This window comes from Sturnira hondurensis, unplaced genomic scaffold (assembly GCF_014824575.4).
Source record: "Sturnira hondurensis isolate 20B ecotype Veracruz unplaced genomic scaffold, ASM1482457v3 Scaffold0000648, whole genome shotgun sequence".
In the NCBI taxonomy this organism is placed as follows: domain Eukaryota; kingdom Metazoa; phylum Chordata; class Mammalia; order Chiroptera; family Phyllostomidae; genus Sturnira; species Sturnira hondurensis.
The window spans coordinates 1,426,016-1,449,967 of NW_028073279.1; the positions used below are offsets into that span (position 1 = coordinate 1,426,016).

Genomic DNA, 23,952 nt, shown 5'->3' on the forward strand with positions numbered 1-23,952 from the left:
ACATTATATCTCATTACAGCACATGTTTTTACTCTTGACTCTGTTTTGATTCAGGCACATATGTCCCCACACTCCCAGAGCTAGTCTCATGTCTTTAATGTAGCTAACAAAAGTGAATTAGGATTATTTCAAAATTAATCCATGTATAATACATTTTATTAAATAGCTTTCTCTGCATTTCCCAATTAGTTTATAAACTGTGTCACTTAAAAACTAATATATTTAGTTTGCAACTAATATTATATTTGTGCAATCGATTCATGACCATCTAGACCAGCCTTTTCACTGTTATCTTGACCCAGACCCTCGTACCTGTCATCATTGTTGTAAATGGGGTACATCTAACACAGTCTCTGGCTGCCCACACAAACTCATTTCCTCTTCCATGGGGAACTCATTGCCCTCTGTTTCATGGGAACAGACCATATTTCTCAGTACCTCCTGCAGGTAGTCATGGCCATGTGATTGAGTCCTAGCCGAGGAGCTGTGGCTGAAAGTGATGCGCACTACTCTAAGGTTTGGCTCCTGAAACGTGTCATGCACATGTCCCGTACTCTCGTCCCATTTATGCTCACTTTGATGAGGATGATCACCAAGGAGAGTCTGGAAGCCACATATTGATAATGGATCCTGAGTGACTTCGCAGATGGGAACCATCCCAACACCTGTGTATTTATGCACTCAACACACAAACTTCTATTGTTTTGGAACCATTATAGACTTTGGGGTCTATTATTATGGCAGATAACCTAACCTAACAAATCCAAATTTTGCTTTAAAAATTTGTATAGCTTAGCTTTTCTTATCATTATTCAAAGAAGTAATGAAGTTGACACAGACTGCAACTAATTGTTTCCATAACTTTAAAAAAAAATTGGAAGTGGAAAGTCATGTTCACAATTTCGTACATAAAACATTTCAGAACTACAGACATCCTTAATCCCTGAAACCCTAAGCCCTAAGGCAATGCTTTATGCAACACTTTAACTTCTATGCATGACAAATACTAAAAATGTCTCATCCCTGGGAGAACTGGGAAAATTGTCCTTGGAATAATTTTTCAGAGGGGTTTTGCCCTCAGAACTCCAGTTGAGAATGGTTGGTAACATCACAAAAACACGGACTAGTCATAGTGCATCGATTAATAAACACACGTACATTCACGTAAGTCTTTATACATATGAATTGATTTATTATTATTATTATATATAGTGCTGCAGTTTCCCAGAGTTTTATATCCTTGAATACCCATATGAACTATGTGTACTACAATTGTCCAATATGGAAACTTTTATTGCTATCTTGGCTGCCTATGAACATTCTACACTCCTGGAAACTTTCTAGTATCAGTCATGGATTATAAATTAGTTCCAAAATACCTCATTACACAGACCACAAATCCCATGTAAACTCCTGGATCTTGGGTCCTACTCTGTGCTCTAGATACCTACCATGGGCCTGCGGATCTCCTTCATATTTGTCATTGGATGAATGAATGAGAGAATACATGATTATACTGTATTCAGAGAGATGATTCTCAAAGCATTTGGAATTAAACTGTGACTTGATTCCCCACTATTCTTATTCCATTCTCGCAGCATAGCACAGTGAGACTGTATGGTGGATGGTTAAGAGATGTAACTGACCTTAGACTGGAAGATAGTTTTCAATGCTGCCTGCACATTGGAACCACTTGGAGTGCTCTCTAAAAAGATGATACCTGGGCCCCACCCCAGGAGATTCTGATTTAAGTAGCATCAGAATTTTCTTAAAGTTCCCCTGCAGATTCTAATCTGCGGCGGAGTTGCTGAGAACCATTGTATTGGAACAATGTTTCCTCTCCTTGCTTGATCATAAGAATTAGCTGGCAATCTTACTTAAAAGTATAGATTCTCAGGCCCAGTTTAGAACATTCTCAAGCTGTACTTTCAAGTGAAGAGTCTTTGAATTTTGTTTTTTAATGAGGGCCTCCAGATGATTCTGGTAATTGGAAAATTTTGAGAACTACTTCATTGGGCTCTAAGCTCTGCTGGAAAGAGTGCTGTGGTCTGCCTTGCTCAGCTGTTTCCCCAGCCATGCGTAGACTCTGGCTCATATCAAGCATTCAAATATTTTCAATCAATTAGTTAACGCATCTTTAAACTGGAAATAAATGTGAAAAATTGACAAAGTTTGAAATGACACTGTGATTGGTTTTAAACTAGAGAATTACAAAAGTAGAGTTGTGAGATATTTCACAAATTTTGATGAGTACTCTTTCTAGACTTACTATGAGTATTGTGATGTAATTAATTAATTCGTTTGCATCTGCTATTCAGAATTCTCTGCAAGATGGTATTTGCCAGTGAATGTTAAAGGCTTTTTGTATAACTGCTTAGTAGAAAAGTCACAAGTCAAAGGCATAGCTGAGAGCGGATTCTGTGTGAACCGAGGAATACAAGCGTGCCTAAGAGTTAGGTAATTAAAAAAAAATTAATAATTTGTTTATTTGTACTTGATTGTTTTTTCTAAAATGCAGGGCTTTTATAGTTTGTATTCAGTTGAAAGGCAAATCCACACTTCAACTTAAAAACAGTTATTAAAAATTTTACCAATAGTTTTTCTTTGCTATTTTCTGCAATCTTCACTATTTAGTTAAATGTCATCTTTAAAATTAAAATTCTTTTAGCCCTTGCCAGCTTTGTCATTTTAAATTAGCTGTCATTTGTCATCAGTAAGTTGGCTATTTTTAGACTATCATTAATTATTTTCCTTTATAGTCGCCCGAATAAGCTGACACTCAAAAACCGACCGTGAGTCTTCCTCAGATCTGGACCTCCCTAGACCTCCAATTAATTAGTTGTGTTATATAAAAAGAAATATCTGTATGTATGAGAATATTATGGAATGTTTTTCCATTCTCAACATATCAGAACAAGTGAGGCATTAAGAGCAATAACAAATGGCATTTTTATAGCGCTTTACAGCTTCTAAAAAGCTTCCATACACGTTGTTCAGGGAGAGCCATGGTTACCCTGTGATGGAAGTACCTCTGTTTCATTGTTCACGGTGCTGCTGTACTACATACTTACACAGAAAGAAAACCATTCATTGGATCCAAAAATGTTTGCAATGATGTTTTGGTTTAAGGTCAAACAATTTGGCAAATATACTTTTCCAAGAAAACACAGACAGTTACTGGTATTAAGCAAAAAATCCTTAAAGCCTTTAGTTGTAAACCATGCTTTGCATGTTCCAGTGCCACAGAATGAGTGTATAGATTGGGTCAGGTATAAGTAAGTTGGCCGGTGGTGGGGTCTACAACAAAGTGGAACATACATCCCTGCCTCTAGCTATATACATTTAAAAATATTTAAACATTATGAGACAAAGGAAACATATCTGTGTGCCTCATATGCAATCTCTGCTCCACAGCAACAGAACATGGTGTGTAGAAAAAGAAATACAGCGGGAGAATAGAAGCACAAGGAAGTAATATTAAAAATGATTTTGGCTTCAGGAATTAGGCTGATAAGGACCGAGGTACAAAGAGCCAGGTGGGTAAATATGGCTGATGCTCATCCGTATCACCAACCTCCTTCTGTCTTTCTGTTTTGACCTGGTTTTGCTGCAGTTGTGGGGACAACATAAAACAGTGTTAAGAAAACTACAATGATGTGATCGCGCAGGTTTGAATCAGTTTACTTACTGGTGAAATAGAGATAATAACTACTGCATAGAATTGTGAGATTAAATAGCATGCATGAGAAGGGGTCCTTCCACAGTTTGAGTGCTAAATAAATGGTAGAAAAACCACTTCCTTACTCATTCCTTGAACTTCTCCTTCTTATGCACTAAAGATAAAAATTAACTTTCAGTCCTGTTTCATAAAATGCTTGCCAGGGGGAAGGCAGAGTTCTTTCCTTCTATCAAACAAATCACCAAGTACAAAACCAAAGATAAAAGTATTTCCCCTCTCTGGACTGATCAATAGACTTGAATAGCCCCTTTCCCTTAGAACTGTAAAAGGTATTGGGCAAGTCATTCATACTCTCTCTAGTACCAGTAAGGCCACTGCTCCCTAAAATGACATTTACAGAAACACTCCAAGAATTCGGCTCAGTGAAAAATGCACTGATTGCACATCTCTAAGATGCAGAGAAGAGGATCTCTCCCCTTGAAATCCTGGCATGCTCAGAGTGGTGGGGGAGAGAAGGGTGTAAAAGATGATTTCAACAAAAATACAAACGTGTCCAAGTTCCTCCCAGTCTGACTCACACCTTTGCCTCTACCCCTTTCAGTGGGACTAAGTATTGCAGGAATGCAAGAATGAGTACACTGACAAAAGACTGAGGACAGATTCATGCCTGTTCTCCAAAGTCTAGTTCCAGCTCTCCATCTCCAACAAGCTTTCATTCCACTTTGATCTTTGACTTACTTGAAATCCTTTGAAATCTGCTGCTTGATTGTTTTGGCCCTTTACCATTTTCTACCTCACATAGCAGTTAAATTGCTTCCTGGGCATATGTTGCACGTACCTGGCCAGACTGCGGGAAGCGCTCTGAGGGAGAGGACTTACCCTCACCTGGGCCGTATGTAATGCTATATCTGCGTTCATCTGAAAGGCAGTTTCAGTGTTGCCAGATTCGAGATGAATAAAAAGAGTCCACAAGTAGTAAGTGCAATAGTTTAGGACATTTTTAGGTTGAAGATACCTATGAAATCATATTTCATAAAATTTGAAGACTTTTTGGTATAATTTAATCCTTTAACTTAAAGACCAAAACGTGGTAAATATAAACATACATCTCTTATATAGTAAATGCTTTATTTTCGCTCTTAATCAACATCATTTGGGGTCCTGCTTTATAACCTTTTGGTAACAACTTGCACTTACTAACAGGATAACAGAACACACATTCCATTGTCCCACACATGAAGGTTTTACAGAGCGAAAAAAACTTTCAGTGATCACTCTTTTATTTTAATACCACATGCAAAAAGGGTTCCGGTGATAAAATTACATCCCTAAGATTCACAGATCATTAGTTCGCATTAGGCTATGTTATTACCTAAATCGGTTTCTAAAATATTGTTACTGCTATGCAATCTGTTTATTAACGTAAATGTTTTTAAAAGAGAGGTAAAGAACTAATGACTAATAATGAAGAAATTACTTTCAAATGAAAACTAGTAAACAATTATAGAGTCTTTCATGTGTTTCCTTCCAATAGCTGTGATTGAACCACTCTCATATCTAATTTCTTTTGTTTTCTCTCTATCTTTCCTGTCAACCTCTTCCTTTCATTTTCACTACCCCCGGTGAAAGTGTGTTTTTCATTTCTTCTCATCTAGATTACTGTAACTTCTGCTTCACTAGTTTCTTGACTTCCCCTTCAAGTTGATCTTTTACATGGATTCTGGGGTAATCTTTCCATAGGACAGTTTGAAATTTGTGATCCCTAGCCCAAACGTTCTTATTGTTGCTTCCAGTTCAGTCTAATTTACCACAGGCAAGCCATTTCTGATTTCTGTGCTCTCATTCTGATTTACTTTTCTGACTTTTCCCCCAATAGTCTGCTTAATACATTACATATGTTATGTATACATATTTATACATTTCAGTGAAACTATGCATTGCTGCTCCATGTGCCTTTAACTTTCTAACTTCTATTTTCTTTATGTCTTCCCTAAGCCTGGAATACTGCTCCAAATTCTACCCATCCTTCAAGGATGTCACCTTTTCCCTGACATTGCTTCTCAAGTCCTCAGAAGTACTTACTCTTCTCCTTTCTGAAAGTTTCTAGAGAAGTTTCACTATCTCTTTTATAGAACTTATTATTTTATAACTAAAATATATTCAGTTAAGGGTTTTTCCCTGTAATGTTGTACGGAAGCTCCTCGGGAATGGAGTCTGTGACAGTTACACTTTGCAAGCTCCAGGGCGCAAAGACATAGTAGTTACCTAAATTCTCACTGAAGGACTGACTTAGTGGAGTAATTTGTTTAATTAATTAATATTCAGTTGTTTTAGATCTGTAGACTTTGTACAAAAGACTTATGTGGGTTCTGTAGGAACCTTATTGCTAATCATGAAATCAAAGTTATTGGTTTTGATACTCTGATTTGCTTCATAAACTAGATCAGTGGTTATCCAGCTATTCCCCACAGCACCTTGTGATTCCACAGTGATGGCTCTTGAATCTCTCTCCCTGGGAGCAGGGAATGGTAAGGAAACAGAATGATCTAGCCTACAATCCGCCTTCATCTAAAGCTGCTCCATGTTGTTATTGGCCACCCTCCAGGACTTTGTTTAGAGAAAGCTTCCACTGTATCAAAAAAAAAAATTGAAATCCTTTGTGATTCTGTCTCTGGAACCCTCTAATCCTACATTTGTTTCTAGCCTCTATTCCACATGAAAACTTAAAAACCAGGTAGATGACCCGCTGTTTTTTAGCTGAATTACAATTACCAAAATACCACAGAGGTACCACAAAGGCATTGTTTCAGGTAATTTCATATCAGATCTCTCTGTAGCACCTAACTTTGTTTAAGACATGACATTCTATAATAGTGATTGATTTCAAGCCTTGATCTGACTTTACTGACCTAAGAACCAGTTAGCTGGTGAATCTTACCGATACCACTACCTTTGTGGAAATTTCTAATAGATGTAAAAGATCCCTGAGAGGTTGTTACATAGATTTTTATTTCTGTAAAACACAATGACAAAACTTTATATTACCTAAGCTTATGGAAGCCTGTTGCCTTACCCACAGAACAGAAAACCCTGATCTGTAATAAATTTATAATGTATCTTCACCAAAATATGTCTTTGCCTCCTAGTCAGTCACACAATTCTAAGTTCATAACTTAGGGGAAAAAATACCTGTTCAGGTCACGATGTATGATTGGCTGTGTCAGGTTGTGAAGGTACTCCATACCTTTGGCAACATCTACTGCAATAATTAATTTAGACTGCAAATCAAGAATCCTGGAATTAAAAAAAAAACATTCAATGAGGGTGAAATGGTCAAAGCCAATATTTCTAAGAGAAATTAATGATGTATGTGATTTGCTTTTCTGTATAGTTTCAGCCTATTTTGGCTTTATTAGAGAATAAGCCAAAAATTCCACAAATCTTGAAAAATAGCTGTCATACATCAGATAACATATGTAATTATAGATTAATTCAGATACCAAACTCTTTTACTTAAAATATTCGGCTTGATTTTATAATAGTTGTAATACTATGCTTAATTTCTTTGTACTATCATAAACATGAAATCTACTATACTCACTGAGTGAAATCACATCTAATTATTGTATATATAGATCTATAAAATGAATTCAAATTAGACTTGTACAAGACCATTCTTTTAAAAAACTATGTAAAATAAACACTGGGACCCTGGCAATTATTTTATCCGAGTTTACATGTATGTGCTCTATTGATAAGTCAAATTTAGCCCAATGATTGTAGATTTCAGTTACTAACATAAATTCCTTGAATTGGTTATCTTCAACTGAATTCCACCTAAGATAGCACCGAAGTATTTCTATTAGCTAATTACTGGACACAAATTATTAGCCATCTTTAAAATGCCATATTTCCTAGTACTCAGAGATTTCAGATGGCAGAGGCTTACCCCAGGCCGGAAGCCTCTGCCGTGTTCGTTGCAAGGGGGATTCCAACGACATGTAAAATAATAACTGAGAACAAGAGACCCGTACCTCTTCTGTTCGTGAAGGACAGAGAACAGAGAACCTCCTGATATGTACTGAGTGACAATAGCAAACTGGCTGGGGTCATTCAAACAGGCACCCACAAGCTGGATTACACAGGGGTGATTGAGCCGGCAGAGAATGGACACCTCTCGGCAGAACATATCCACGTCTGACTTGGAGCAGTAGGTGTTGGCTCGGTAACTGGAAACAGCAGCAACAGGAAATCCTCAGTGAGCAGATGAGTCAAAAATGAGGGGCTCACCACCCATGCCCTTCTCTAAGTTCGTAGTTCCACCTGGATGTTTAGTTTTCTCATTTGGTTGCTCACCGTTTTATAGCCACTATTTTATTCCTGCATCGTCCTTTATATACTTTTCCAAAGGAACCTGAAATTGTTTAAGAGAAATAAATAAACACATCATGTTGAGCTCATTAAAACTAAAGCAGACTAGTATTTTCTTAGGTTACCTGAGCCGATAATCTCATGGAACTCAATTTCTGAGAGCTGAAGATGGAAATGTGAAGGCAATCCAACTCTGAGGAGCAGAACATCTGCTTTCTCTACAAAGAGGAATAGTTTTATTTTTCAAAATGAAAAGCACACATGGATGTGCACACATGCATGCAAAATATAATTTATTTAACCAAGAATGTCAGTCCCTAGTACACTTATTTTTTCAGCTATAATTGGTGACACTAAAACCTTGCTACAAATGATCCCCGAATTAAAAGCATGTTAGTTCTCCCTCTGTCACCCGACTTTTGCTATCGGGGCTACGAGTTTATTCCTGATCTGATCAACAGCCAGCCTGTCTGCATGACAAGGCAAATCCCAGGGTACAGTTCACATCCCATCATGATAAAGAGTCTTTTCTGGTCAGTCCCTGCAACCGATCACAACAGGTTTAGCCAAAGATCCATAAACCAGATCTCAGAGGGATACCAATTAGATGTCAGGAAATAAAACACATGAATCATTCAGAGGAAACACCCCAAAACAAAAAATAATTTTATAAGACTTCACATTGTATGTGGTCAATTGCAAGTTTAACTAACTAGAATTGTACTTTTTTACTTGAATTATAGTTTTCACCGTTATATTTTCATGAACTGAGAGACATATGCAGAACAGAACAGCAAGTGAGATTAACTACAAAAAGAATGGTATGTTGATAACATTTTTATGCTTACAAACCAGTCATCATTTGTAATATATAAAACAAAGATAGAAAGTTATCACAGTTGAGGCAATAGTTATTCTTGGTAATAAAATATAACAATTGTACCACACTAAAATACCTTTTGTCATGCTTTTAATTTTCCCCAAGGGAGATGGAACAGACACATAGGAGCCATCTAGAAATCAAATTAGTTCATAGCGTTAAAAGTAGCAATCAGTATTTTTTCTACATAAAAGCTAAACATTATAAAGAAAAAAGCAGGTGACAAATTTGCTAAGAAAACCAAGCAAGACTATAGCTTAAATCCTGGCCTTTCTCTGGATACTAAAACTGTACAGCAAGTATTTATTTAGAAACCACATAAAAAGATTAAAAATCCAAGGTCTAGCAGACTGCAGCAGATTTAATTTGTGTCTGGATGTGAGCATCCTCTGTCCTGCCTTAATAGGTTACTGAAATGGAAAATGACTGCTGTCAGCTTACCCAGGCCTTCCCACTCATGAACAAGCCTCACAAACAGCCAGTCCAGGGAATGCTGAACTTGAAGGAGCTGTAGTTTGGTGAGTTAGAAAGCAGCCTAAGTGGAGGCTGTATATATATGCAGTCTCACCCAGCCATAAATTTTCTTCAAATAAAGCTAATCTGACATGCTCTCCTTTCTCATCCCTGAATGACAGTAATAGAAATGCAGGTTTACCTTCAGGCACAATATTGTTTTAACAACAAAAACAGTAAGGAAGGCGGTACCTCCTCCAGGCTGCGAATATTCATTACAGGGCAATTCATCCTGTGGTCTCTTATAATGCTTCAGGAGTGTGACAATTGCATCATGCCCTTTTTGAAGGGAGAAAGAGGACTTAATTTTTGTTTGATTTATGCAGCTTACCAACCAATCTAAAAATGACCAGAGGGAGCTTCAAACATAGAATGTGTTTTAAGAGATACTATATTGCAGTGGAAACTTAGTACACTCATTCATTCAGAATAACTCATGAAGTTTCTTCTAAACGAGATACCGTGTTAGACACTACGTTGGGGACTGGGGAATACAATGAACAAGGTGACAATGGTCCTATCCTTATGAAGCTGAGTGTAGTTGAACAAATAAAAATGATGAGAACATGTAAGCAAGGAAATATCCCGTGCTATAGGAGTATATAATAAAGGGACCATTACAGCAGTGAAAAGCACATACAGTAACCAGGAAGGAGACATGTATGTACTATGACTGAGCATTACATCTGATTGACAGCTGAAGGATCACATGGCACTGAGATCATTTACATAAGTCTCTGTGGCAGGAGACAGCTGGCTACTCAACAATATTTGTACTCCCCATGCACATAGAGATTTTGTCCCTGGGAATGGCTGCCTACCCAGGGAAAACAGTTATTCATCCCCCTTTTCTCTAATTATGGTCTTGGGATAAATTCTCATTAAGAGAATTTGAGCAAAAACGATGTGGATTCCAGGTCAGGGCTTTAAGAAACTGGCATGTTTTCTCTACTCCCCATTGGCTGGCTGGGTGCAAACAGTTCTGAGGCTTCGGGGGATGGGGGAAAGCCATCCACTGACCAGAAATGTCCACCCTGGACTGCTACACAACTGAGATATAAATTTCGCTCACATGTAACCACCAACATCGTAGGTTATTGTGAAAGATTAAAAATGCTAAGGGCTCCTCTGAATAGACCAATGATTTAAAATAGAACCAAACTTTAATAATACTTTACGCTCTCACTATCAAAGTAATCTACAGAAACTTATACAAGAGGAAAACAAAGACAACCTTAAAGACCCTGAGAAGCGACTTGTGAAATGCAAAAGAACTCATTGTAAAGATGGCAAACTTTAGGAACTGAAGAAGCTTAAGTGTTTATCCAAACAAAGGGTTCATAGTTCGTATTGGTTCAGAATATACACGTAGCTAATGTATGTGTAGAGTATATGCTAAGAGCTGTGCATGTGCACCAAACCCTCCCTTCAAAAGGAATTAAAATTAACAGAGCATGCGAGGTCCTGGGGTGGAATAAGACATTTACCAACCCTATAAGCATTTCCAAAAATAACATCCCAAGACTAATTTCTTCAAGAAAAAGAAAACAAAACACTGTGATTACAATTGCTTCAATTTTCAGTAACCCTTAAATCTACAGAAGTAACAACACCCGACATTTTCTTACCATCCATAGCTTTCTAGCTCTCTGTACAGGACAGGTGGGTCTGTGGTTTTCTCAAATCATGAATATAGGTTATAATAAAAGAATGGGTTAATAAAAGGTTATAATATAAAAAAAGGTTATAATAAAATAAAGGTTAAAATAAAATAAAATATTAGCGCTCGTTCTCTGGACTCTCCTGTACTCAGACTCAGGGAAACCTTAAGACCCAAATGCCATTCCCCAACAGGCAAATCTGCAAAGAAAAATTCCAACAGACCGGAGGAGCAGATAACGTAAACATCCCGAGGTGGGAGGAAACATGTCATATTCAGAAAATGAAAGAAGGCCAGGGTAGCTGGGACATGGCAGGCAAGGATGAGAGTGGTGTCAGACTCGGCTGGAGAAGCAGGTAAGCCCACCAGAGTAGCCCTTCACTACGCTGCCTGTTGCACACAGTGTGATGAAAATTTCAGTGTGCTTTGTCTGTGCGTGGAACACCTACTTTTCTTCCCGTGTCTGAAGGCCATTTTAGCCTCAGGAGGAAAGTAACATCACCAACAAAACAATTTCTCTAGGATTAAAAGAACCCTTCATCTGTCCCATTGCTGGATTCTTAGGTTCTGAAGTTTTGTCTGCTCCTCTCCACCCTGTCGCCACCCCCCACCCCCTTATCGGAACTGCCGTGCTTTTGGAGTTGTTCTTTTACTTAATTTGGTCTTTAAATGCTTGGGAGCAGGAATAGAAACAGAACCACAATAAATTTTTTTTCTTATTGTTGTTTCTCTTAGGAGAGTCATCTTTGAGGAAAGAAAACAACCCAAACCCCAAGCATTCACTCAAGCACAACAGACTTCATTCACTGAGCCCACCTCCTGGCCTGGCCCATCTCAGCTCCTCTGCTGGACTGAGTGCCGCTGACAAGCCAAGAGAGAACTCCTGCGCTCCCCAGCGAAGCAGAACGCCGCATCTCGAATCCTGAATGCCTGTGTAAGTCAGTGATCACACCCTGGATGTTACCTTTTATTTCAACAGCTCTCTTGGCTCCACTTGCTCTGAGCAGTTTTAATTTCCTGCCAGCACAGTGGCACAATTTGCTGGCATTTTCTTTGGGATGCTTTTCATCAAGAGCCTAATGAGTGCCTGGGTTCTGGCTGATGATAAGCACGAGGCTGCCAGAGAAATGCCAAGAGGCCCTCTCAGTTCTGGAAGGCATCTCTGCCTGATTTCTCACCTCCTGTTAACTGTGGGCTAAGGCGCACATGTATGGGAAATTCTCCACTGCTAGTACTGCTCTGACAAACTACTGAAGTGTATGTGAAGCAACCTGAACACTACCAGGGCCTAGATCCCTGAAACTTGGCCACAAGCGGTTACGCAGAAATCTGCTCTGATGGAACTCGCTAAATAGGCTTGTTAAGCCGCCCTCTGGATGGTGCATACACCCTGATAACCAAGGCACACTAATGGGACACATCCGGAGATAATCAGACTTCCACTAATTAAATAAAATGTTTTCCTCTATCTCAGAACTTACTATCTACATCCAAGTGTTTTACCCAAATAGGAGGTTGCTCTGTTATTAGCCTAATGCATTTATAATAATGTTTTGCACTTTCAGGGTATTATTCATTGGAGCCCCTGAGGTTTTGGCAAATGAGATGCTACTGCTGGCTTGAAGTCTCTTTCATTTCTTGCTCCCCACTCGTCCGGTCCTATCTGTACTCCCCAAATCCCATGCTTTCCCTTTGTCTTCTCATGTTCCTCTACTCCTTACACTTGCAGTGATTTCATGCCCCGACCCCGCCCCAACCCCCAGGGTTTTTGCTTTCAACTTTCCGAATAGCTGTTTATCTAAAACCTAGGTTATTTTCTGAGGCTAGGTTTTTTTTAAGGCTGTATGTCCATCTAAAGAGCTATTACAAAGACAGTTTAGGGTCTCTGTCACGTACACAACAGGATTTGATTCATAATTGTTCAAAAAGAAAAGTACCAATTTTATTATTTTCCTATAAATTTGGGGGTTTTTGCCCCACCATTTCATTTTAGGAACACTGGATGCTACTTATTGACATGAGAATTTATTTTAAGAACATAGAAGAAACTTGCTATGATTATTTTAAGAACTAAGTTTGAATATTAATCGTAAATGATACCACTATGAAAATCTTCTCCCTGACTTTGCAGCTCTGAGGCCCCTTGGCTCCAAGGTTCAGTAGAGAACATGGAGGTTTGGTCTCAATTACAGAAGCCAAGGACTTTTTATTGACCTCCTAGATCCTGCCTGCCCAGGTCATCAAGGGCGAGTCTGGGTCTTTTTCTGTACCCGCCTCAAAGAAGAAAACTTGCACAGCAATGATATAGATACGATTTTGCTCAACATTTCACTCTCTCTTCTTCTCATCATTTTAAAACCTTCCAGAAGCACTGAAAAATGGGACCGGAGGGTGGCTCCTGATGTCAGCCCTCCTATGACTCACTCGCCTCCCGTCCATCCTGGTCCCACACACTGTCAGTTTGATCAGAGGTGCCAAAAATTCCAAACCTGCTACATAGTCTCATAAATCTGAAAGATGTTTTAATTTTATATCCCCAGAGAGGGAGCACACATACCTTTTCCCCCATTATTTTTGCCCCTTACTCACCAGGCCCAAAGAAGAATGCCACCAGTCCTTCACCTTGAGATAAGAATCCACAGGCATGAGTGCTTTTGCAAAAAAACATTATATACAAACCAAGTTGCTTAGTTTTCCTCTTTCCTTCCCCCCCTCTCCTTCCCATGAACTTCCTTTCCCTTCCTTTTCTTTCTACAAATAGTTATTGAGCACCCATTGGGAACCAACTCAAATAACTTCTTTCCAGGGAAGTCCTCTGTGACTTCTCAATTTGAAATTGTCCTTGAACTCTTTACCCACCATTGAATTTCCTATTTTATTCATAGCACTTATCATTATCTGATAGCTTCTATTTGTTTTCTTGGTTGCAGACTTTAGAGCAGGGAGATATTGTCTGTCTCTCTCACTGTTTTACTTCAGTTCCTAGTACAGCGTCTATTCCCTATTAGGTTTGTAATAAATTTTCATTTGAATGAATGGCACAAGACAATGTTGAAAGGATCTTTACTCTTATAAAGAATTCCATCTGATAGAAAAGAAAAAATAATTATGTAAATGTTCACTCAAATTTTACTTGGCCAAGCTCTAGGAAGGAAAGGTAGAGGATGCTGTGAATGCCCACGTTAGTGCTGTTTTACGACAGGGTGGAGGGGTCAGGAAAGAGTTCCTCTGGGAATCGTTGTTAAGCTTGACTTGAAAGATCAATGTGAGTTTATTAAGCAAAGAGGGAGAAGAAAAGCATTTCAGCCAGAGGGAGAATTTTCACAGTTCCAGTGCAAAGAAAGAGGAGATTCATGTGGTGTATTCTTTAAAATTTTCTGCCTAGGGGCGGGGAAAAATGTTCTGCCTATTAATTTGAGTATTGGGATTGTGTAATTAATGATAAACCTGTTATATTTAAAGAAATACCAATGTAGACAACAGAATAGTGGTAATTAGTATTCAGAACATTGACTACATTATGACTGATCAGATGCCGTTTAGTGAGACGTGAGATAGAATGTTGTGATTGAACTATCTGCTCACACTCAGTTTGACAGCAGCATACATGCTTTGAGCAGCTATTAGGAATCAGCCATTGCATTAAGTTTCTGGAAGACAAACATTAGCTCAAATGCTTGCTCTCAAGAAGTTTACAATGTAGTAGGAGACTGTTTCAATGTGAAGTGATTAATCCCAAGATAGAGGTGTGCACGTGGCACAATGAAACATAGAGAAAGGACATGCACACTGGCTGGACTATCAGGGGAGATTTTCTGGAAGAGCAGATACACAAACAGGGTCTTGAAAGCTTAATAGACATCAGAAAGGTGAAGAGTGAAGTGGGGGGGAGAGAATGGAAGGGTGTAGAAGCAGAGGAAACTGCGCAAGAAAAGGCTTGGAAACATGGAATAATGCGGTAAGTGTAGGGACTGCTATCCTGTGAACGGATACTGTCTCATGGAGTTATTATGCAAATGTGATGAGTTAATGCATATGGAGTGTTTGCAACACGCTGGGCACAGAGTGTACACCTAGGGAATGTTAGTGATCTAGTAAATGTGATCGTGACTGTGGCATGTGAGGTCACACCCGGTGACAGGAGTCCCTGAATGTGAGGTTTGAGAGGCAGGAAAGGCACAGGGCATGGGCACAGGGCACACGCCAGGATAAAAAACTGGGACTTTTTCCTAAAAGCGATATTAATGAACAGCACTTGGGGCTCTGCTGCCCACTGCCGCCCTCTAGGCAAAAATTCCAGAGACAAAGGTTTGGTGACAAAGGAAAGAAGTCTTTATTCAAAAGCAGTTGCTGAAGGCTATCAAGTACAGCTTTAATCACTTAAGCCTATCAATTAAGGCTAAACTCTGACACCTCTATCTTTTCCGTTTTTTAGTTATCTTGTTTCTATAGGGTTAGTTTACAAACTAAAACAATATACAAAAACTACCCAATTTTGGAAGATTGGCAGGCACTGCCTCAGAGCCTGTTCCCTCTGGGACATCCAAAGAATAAACCTGCCACCCTCTGCCAGGTCAGCCTTATACCAGCCTGGGCCCAGAGTTCCTTCACATCACAATACCGTCTGTTGGGAAACGCAGGCGGCTGCAGCACTGGAGAGCAAGCCTGAGAGCCAGAGCCTGGGAGAAAACCAGCCCAAGAGCCAGAGAGCTCTGCTTGGCCAGAGAGTTCTCTATTTTTATTTCCATTGGCTCCACAGGCATTGAGCTTCTCAGCCAATCCCGTCCTAGACTGCCTTGGCAAACTCCTCATATCGCCCTTCCCTGCTTCCCTCCAGGGATCTGAGTTATCTTAATTGGATCTCCCTGTATTAGTGACAGACTGGAGAATGATGTGGTCCTACCTGTACCTTGAATATATTGCTCAGACGATAGTTGGAAAACGGATTCAAAAGACATTTCTAAAAAAGATCAGTTATGAGGCTATAAAATGGATCAAGGTATGGATTAAAACAGTGATAGCAAAAATAAAGAAAGAATGAGTTCAAAATGTATTTGTGTAATGGGGTGCTGAAAACCAAAACCAAAATGGAAAACACTGACACAGCTGTTGCTTGGGGGATGGGGAAAGCAGAGCAGGGTCATTGAGAGTTACTTTGCACACCTAAAAAACTTGGCCAGTGTTTTAGTAATGTTAAAAGTTGTGCCAGGGCTCAGAGTGGGGCAGATGGGAGTGACTCTAACCTGCAATGTGATGTAGCCTGAGGGACTTGGAGGGTGCTCCTACCTCCTGGGGCCCCGCTTGCCTGGACTAAAAATGGTGGCCAAGAAAGGCAGTAGACTACTGGTGGTGTAACCTAGTGTGGGAGGAGTCAGAAATAGGGTTATGGAGGAAGATCTGCGCTGGGATTTAAACCCAGCTGCAGCAGCCACACTAGGACTTAAGTATGGGGTGTAGGAGCAGAGAGCTCTCTCTCTCTTAGCCATGCTTAAGCTCTGGTCTATGGGGGAAGGAGAGGAGAAGGGTCATGACAGGCTCTCTCTGTCACTGGCTCTTGACCTTCTGGTGGGGGAAAAAGAAGCTTCTTGACCATGTATCAGCAGTGCGGGGTTTTGGCCACGTGGTTTGAAAGAATGCAGAAACATTTCCTGGCCCACCAAAAGGGTGCCGTTTTGGATTAAGAGCAGGAGCCCAGCTAGCTGAGCTTGGAGGACAGGAAGAAGTCAGAATACTGACTGGAATCTGCGCAGCTACCCTACAGGCTTCTATTTCTTTTCCTGAGAGATGGTACCCCTGACCGGTTTGGCAAGGGGAGGCAGATCTGTGTGTTTGTGGGTGTTTCTTTGTTTCCAAAGGGAGTGAGGTTTAAGGGCAGGATTCTGCCATTATTCTAAACCTGCATAACTTTTTGAATAAATAGTTCCTTTCCTTTCCTTTTTGCCACACTCTGGCATTGAGCGCCACAATTCTTATTGGCAAGGAGCAAAAAGAATGCAGAGCAACAGACCCACGAGGAGTTTCTGTTACATCTGTGAGGTGAGATAAACAATACGTATTTATTTATTTATTTATTTAGTTTTAGAGAGGGGAAGAGAAGGAGAAAGAGTGGGAGAGAAACATCACTGTGTGGTTGCCTCTTATGTGTCCCCCAGTGGGGACCTGGCCTGCAACCCAGGCATGTGCCCTGACTGGGAATCGAACCGGTGACCCTTTGCTTCACAGGCTCATGCTCAATCCACTGAACTACACCAGCCAGGGCAAACAATACATTTTCACGGAATGAATATGGGATGGGGGTGGGGAGGACATTGGAAGAGAAAAAGTAGTTAAGCATCAATCCAGATTTCTAACTTAGGTGACTTTGGACAGTGGTGCTATTAAAGGACAGAGTGAACGGGGAGATAGTAGGAGAAACTGACTGGTGAAGACAAAAAAGATGTTAAATTCGACTGTGGATTTCTTGAGTTTTACCTGCTGCTCAGATCCCTAAAGAAAGGGATCCAGCATGTCAGTTGGTGTGGTTGTTTAAAAACATGGACACACTTTTTTTTTGACATTTCTACATAATTGTGGGAGAAAAATCTGCTGTAGTAAAGAGACTTGCAAATACGTGTTAAAGTTTTTAAAGAGTGTTTTACATATTTGCTTGCAAATATACATATTAGAATAATTGTTTTAGATTACTTTCATAATTTTTTATTAGGACTTTCAAAATCTTCATGATCTCACTTCAGTCCTGAGTTTTCACTCAGTTGCTTAAGTTGGCCCACAAGTACACACCAGAGACAGAGCAAGAGAAGAAGCAGAGGTTGTTGGCCTGGGCTGAGAAAAAAGTGTGGCCCCACAAGAGGCCGCGTGTCTTTTGAGTGGGCTCAACACTGTCACCACCTGGTGGAGTACAAGAGGAGGTGGTAGGGACTGCACTCAGTGTGGATCCCTACCACATGGGTGGGCCTTCCTGCCCACCCCATGCCAGAGAATGGGGCTCCCTACGAAGGGGCATCACTAAGGGGGAGGCCAGGCTGGGGCATCTAGTCTACAGGAGCATCTGCACCACCATCACCTTCACACCGGTTAACTGGGAAGACAAAGGAGCGCTGGCTATGCTGGTAGAAGCTATCTGGACCAATTACAATGACAGATATGATGAGATCCACTGCCACTGGGGAGGCAAAGTCAGTGGCTCACATTGCCAAGCTGGAAGAGGAGGCCAAGGCTAAAGAACTGGCTGAAAAGCTGGACTACGTGTACCCTGTTGAATTTTCTGTCCATAAAAGTAATAAAAATTCTCCTTCAAAAAATAAAAATATAAAATGAATGGTACCCCTTGAGTCATAAATAAGAGCTATCAATACAAAGAAACAACACATTTTTATATAGTCTAAGCTGGTCCAGTGATGCTTGGCAGGAATATACACCCTTCATTAGTGGGTTTGTAGAAGATGCCCCTCATCCTAATACTGTGTTAATATGTCTTATTTCTCACCAGCCACTAAAGCATGTCGTAAATTAGGAAAGACCGAAAGATTTGGGAGTTAAGTGGATATTGATTAAACCTATTATATACTTAATAATAGATACCACCATTTTTATTGAGAATTTGGTATGTTCCAGAGATTTACATCTTATTCCTAATCCTCTGCAGAATTCTGTAAAGTGGTTATTAATTTACTCATTTTAAGTTTAAAGATTAAGGCTTAGAGAGGTTAAATAACTCATCCAAGATCATTAATTAATAAGGATAAAATGTGGACTTAGATCTATCTGAGTCTGGAGTGACATGGAAGGAGCTTGACCTCTGTAATGAGACAGAACTCTTGTGCCAGCTCCCGCTTCAGACCTGCAGGGTTCGGGTATGTAGGGCTTCAAAGCTCTATGTCTCCAACTGTTTGTAATGGAAAGATCATGCCAATTTGAAGAGTTATTCTGACAATTAAGTTATATACACATATATAAGCATATGTAATAGATGCTTAGTGACTTTGTTCTCTTCCACTATCATTTTAATATATGTGGTTCCTTACAGAGCTGCATTTCAGAAGTATTTTTCTGTTATCTCCCTGAAATTATAGAAGTTCTTCCTATTCTTATAAGAATTGGTATTGTTTTATTTATTTTTTAAAAAAGAGTAACTAAGCATGTAGAAATATAACCAGTATATACAAAATCACATACAGATTTATAACTAGCATTTAGATCCTTTGTATGTTCCTTCCTTTACTAGACCCTAATCCACACCAGCACACTAACTTGGATTCACTCAGTAAGCTAGGGTCACTTAACTCCACATAGGTCAGAGTTCAGTGTAGAAAATTTACAATCCACTGATAAAAATTTATCAAAATATTTAACAAATCCACCTCTTCTTCCTTCTACTTCTCCTCCACACTTATCTCTTAGTTATTTTTAACTGGCTGAAAACTGCAGAAACTCACCACTGTAAGACTTCATTACTTTTTGGGAAAACACTATAGTGTGTTTACTATAAATAATTCTCATCATATAACACACTTGTCAAAAGAAATGAACAAAGTATATATCATGATACAGGAGCTTTGATTTTTATTGTTTTTGCTCACTTACTCACTAATTCTCCAACTGCAGCTCCCTGTCACTGTGAGTTAGAGTGGTTCTGCTATATACAAATATTGTATTCAGGGTAATTAGATATTGGAATAGGACCCTCCGTAAATTACTTTAACTGGCGTCAGTGCTGAAGCAAATAAGAAGTTTTAGCTAAAAAGAAGTTTCAGTTCTGTTTCTAGTTTGGGTTATTTTTCTGACCCCAAATAGCCTGACATAATGGAGTGCTTTTCTTTGTCAAAGGCAGCCTTTTTAAATCCAACTGCCAGGCACACTATTGAGCTATGTGTTCAATTCTAATTGGCTGAGATCTTTTCAATTTGGCAGATTCGTCTTTAATGCGATGGATGTAAGATTATGTGTAGGTCTTTTCAATGGTTTTTCCATACTGGTGATTAGGGCAGAGGATTTGAACATAAGCAGGCTGCTGGCTATTTCTTCTGGCCAATTTAAATTGATTCATACAACTCCTTTGTACCTCAGGGAAAGGGCAGAACAAATCCAAGTGTGTGAGACAGCTATCGCTACTTTCAGATGGAATAGTAGAAAAAAAGCAGGGGGTAGGGGGAAGGCAGACTTAGGGGTGGGAAATACTCTAAATATTGTAAAATTGGAGCTCTGAGCAGACTGACAGAGGAATACTGAAATTTAAACAATAGGGTTCTGTGTAAAATCAAGGTCACCAGGAAAATTCTTTCTAAGATTGAGTTTGATATCTTTAGGCTAAAAGGGCTATGTAAACAAAGAAACAAAACAAAACACAATCAGTCTCATAGAAACAGAGACCAAAGGGCTGGTTACCAGAAGGGAGCGGGTGAAGGAAAGGGTGAAGAAGGTGAAGGGGAATATAGTCAATACCATTTTGATAACATTACGGAGTGACAAGATGATTACTAGAATTAGTGGGGTGATCACATTGTCACATTGTAAGGTATAAAAATGTTGAATCACTATGTTGTACACTCAAAACCAATAGAAGTAATGCAATATTGTATATCAATTATAGTTAAATAAAAAAATAAAAGGGCTATGTAAGTGAAAATATTTCTCATATCTGATTCCACATGGGGGCCATGGCAAGTCAGCTCTTTCCTGAAAGTATTTTTATTTTTATTTATTTATTATTATTTTTAAAAATATTTTATTTATTTATCTTTAGAGGGGAAGGGAAGGAGAGAGGAAGGAAACATCAATGTATGGTTGCTTCTCATGCATCCCCTGCTGGGAACTGGCCCCTGCCAGAAACTGGCCTGCAACCCAAGCATGTGCCTTGACTGGGAATCGAACCTCGATCGTCTGGTTTGCAGGCCCACGCTCAATCCACTGAGCTACACCAGCCAGGGCTCCTGAAAGTATTTTTTAAAAAAGATAACGCTTCCAGCACTGCAGAGCACCCTTGAACACACTTTACCAGAACAGCAGAGAGAGGGTCAATGAAAAATTTTGGGGAGTCAGGTGAAAGACTTGTTTTAGAATCATTCAGAGACGAATATTGTTGAAAAAGACTCTCAATTTTCTCTCGAGAGGGTACACTAGGATGCGCTATTCAAATTGGGCACACCCAAAAGTACTCCTTTACAAACAGGCAGAAGCTGGTTATGAAGCTGCCTTCTGGCTTATCTCTGTCCTAGGATAGGAAGTCACAACGGGGCCATTTCTACATCATCTCTATTCTACAAAGAAGAAATTCCAAGTGCAGTTTCAGTGCTTCTTCAACTCCATCTCCAAGTTGCCCCAGAAAATCCTTAGTATGCACATCCACTGATTTGGTGAGTCCCTCCCTGAACAAGAAAGGAACACATTTCTTTATCCAAATAAAACAGGGACAGCGTACTGTTTGACAATGTTTTTTAAAAGGTTATTTTAATCCTTCTTGAACACATGAAAATGATGCAACATTTCTCTGGCAAGAGAAAAATAACAACAATTTCATTTTGTTGGTTTGATTTGCTCTGCCCTAGAACATATGCAAAATATCCATCTGTCTCCTGAGTACTAACATTCAATTTGTTAAAATTCATAGTAATAATGAAATGCAACACTGATGCCTAGCACATTAGTTGAACAAATAAGGGTGACAAGCATGGCATATGTTGCAGAGACCAGTGACTAAGTCCTCTAAGCTACAGGAATTTTGTTCTCATTTGGTAGGAACTCTTAGGAGACTACACAATGATTTATTGTTTCATAAAGTATGGGAATCCACAAAGAAAAATGAAGTCAAACCAGTTTTCAACTATCACGCTCAATCAACGAAACACACACAAAGCCAACCCCTGTGAAGAGCTAGCTGCAGCAGCTATTTCTGAGCTGTCTTCTGGAAGACTGATGCTCTGTAAACAGTCTTTCTCTGAAACTCGAATTTCTTAAGAGACACTGAGAATCACTTGAATAAATGCGATGTGTTGAGTAACTAGAACTTAGTAAGGCCTCCTGAAGCTTCAGAATGTGTAAGATTTTCCAGCGGATGCTCAAATATGGAAATACTTGAAATTTCTTCTACACAAAGTAGAAGGTCATTACACCTAACAGAAACGAGTACAGATACTTATCAAAGGACAGGTGTGTGAATTTTTATGGCAACAGTGTTTTTAATAATCCCTAATTAAAAACTATTCAAATGCCCCTTAACAGTAGAATAAATAAATACATTGTGATATAGTTGCAAAACATTATACTATGCAACAAGAATGAATGATTACACCTATCTGCAACAACATAAATGAATCTTACAAATTGTTGCTCAAAAGAGACCAGATGCAAAGACATATATAGCATAACACTCAATTCATGTAAAATACAGAAAGAGTCAAAGCTAAAATATGTTTCAAGAAGAGAGCAGTACCCTTTTTGGAGAGTGATCGGAAGAGAATGTAAGTAGGCATTTTGGATGCTTGTCATAATTCATTTCTTCATCTGGATGCTAGAGTGAGTTTAGTTTATGAGAATTCATTGAACTACAATGTGCAAATCTGTGTGTATTTATATAAAAAAGTTTAAAAACAGGCTTATATCTCCTGCATTCCCTACTATTCCACATTTGTTCACTTGTCTCTATTAAAGTAACTCCTATATCTTTTTAAATAGAATCTTCAGACTTCTATGTTTTCTTCTCATCTATGTTCTTATAGCTCTCCATTTCTACCCATCAAATTCCATCTCTCCTTTCATTAATGGACCTCCATGTCCTACTTCAGGCAGAAAACCTTTTAGATCAACTTGGTAGCCTGAGAAATCTCCCAGTTTAGTAACTGGACTTCTAAGATTCTGGAATTTAAAAAGATAAGAACACTTCTTTACATACTCTAAACATCCTAAAAAGGCAATACAGGCATCAAAGTCTGACATCTTTTACCCTATTCAGTTGTATGTCTCTGTTTTCAATGACAGTATATATTGCTCCATGTCATTTAGAAATTTAAACTCCGCAGGAGCTCATGGGCATAGAGCTTGCTCATGTATAAACTCTATATGTACCTCACTTATAAGGTACAATATATCTTCATAACAGTGACAAAGATGCAATTTCACCTAAGTGTCTGAAGTTTCCTCTCCCTTAAAGTGAAAAATTTGTTGTTAACCATATTTATTTTTGTATTACTACTATTACCAGTGTTATCATTACTGAAATACCAATTATCAGGTACTTGTTTTGTGCCAGACAGTGTTGTAAGCAATTTGCAAATACTATCTCATTTACTTTTTATAATCTTGTAAAACAGGGGTTGTTATTATGCTCATTTTCCAGATGAAGAAACTGAAGCTCAGCAATAATTAATAACTTGCTCACAATCAAAGAACATGGTTTTATTTAAACCCAGTTGTTCTCATATCAAAAACCAAGCTTTCACCACTTTGAGCTCAAATAATTCATTGGCTCCCTTGTTTTTTTTGAGTGGAGGAACTGTCAGCAGATCTGACAAATATTCCCTCTCTTTTTTGGTATTATTTTCTTTTTAAAATTTTGAATTATCTTAAAAAATTCCCCTTGTATAAGAGACAAAGACTTATTCTATGTCTACTCTGAGAAAGTATCCATTACTACCTATCACCATTTTGTTTCCCTAGCACCTAAGAGTGTGGTAGTTCATTCTCTTTTCAAAGTGTCAATACAAAGAATGCCTTCAGTTTATCAGGAGTTTCCTTTCCTGGTGATGATCTATTGGACTCTTTGATCCAAGTCCCCAGTGACTCAAATACAATCTGCAGAGAAATGGAAGTGTACAAATCATGCAAGCAAAGAAATTCTTGATGTCATCATCTGTG

General features: G+C 39.0%; 2 protein-coding genes across 2 annotated transcripts in view; one reads left to right on the forward strand and one right to left on the reverse strand.

Moving 5' to 3' along the window:
* The window catches only part of TNNI3K (TNNI3 interacting kinase), a 283,730-nt gene that overhangs the window by 162,854 nt on the left and 96,924 nt on the right, over positions 1-23,952 (reverse strand). The window contains exons 12-17 of the mRNA XM_037042376.1: positions 9,636-9,722; positions 9,007-9,063; positions 8,176-8,268; positions 8,036-8,093; positions 7,714-7,908; positions 6,869-6,973 (exon numbers count right to left, since the gene is read on the reverse strand). Of these exons, the coding sequence (XP_036898271.1) occupies positions 6,869-6,973; positions 7,714-7,908; positions 8,036-8,093; positions 8,176-8,268; positions 9,007-9,063; positions 9,636-9,722 (595 nt within the window). The remainder of the gene's footprint in view (positions 1-6,868; positions 6,974-7,713; positions 7,909-8,035; positions 8,094-8,175; positions 8,269-9,006; positions 9,064-9,635; positions 9,723-23,952) is intronic.
* On the forward strand, positions 15,995-22,056 carry LOC118984348 (60S ribosomal protein L7a-like). Its single transcript, XM_037042224.1, is given in 5 exon segments — positions 15,995-16,102; positions 17,856-18,274; positions 18,276-18,379; positions 18,862-18,956; positions 21,838-22,056. Coding segments are annotated over 5 exon segments (945 nt in total).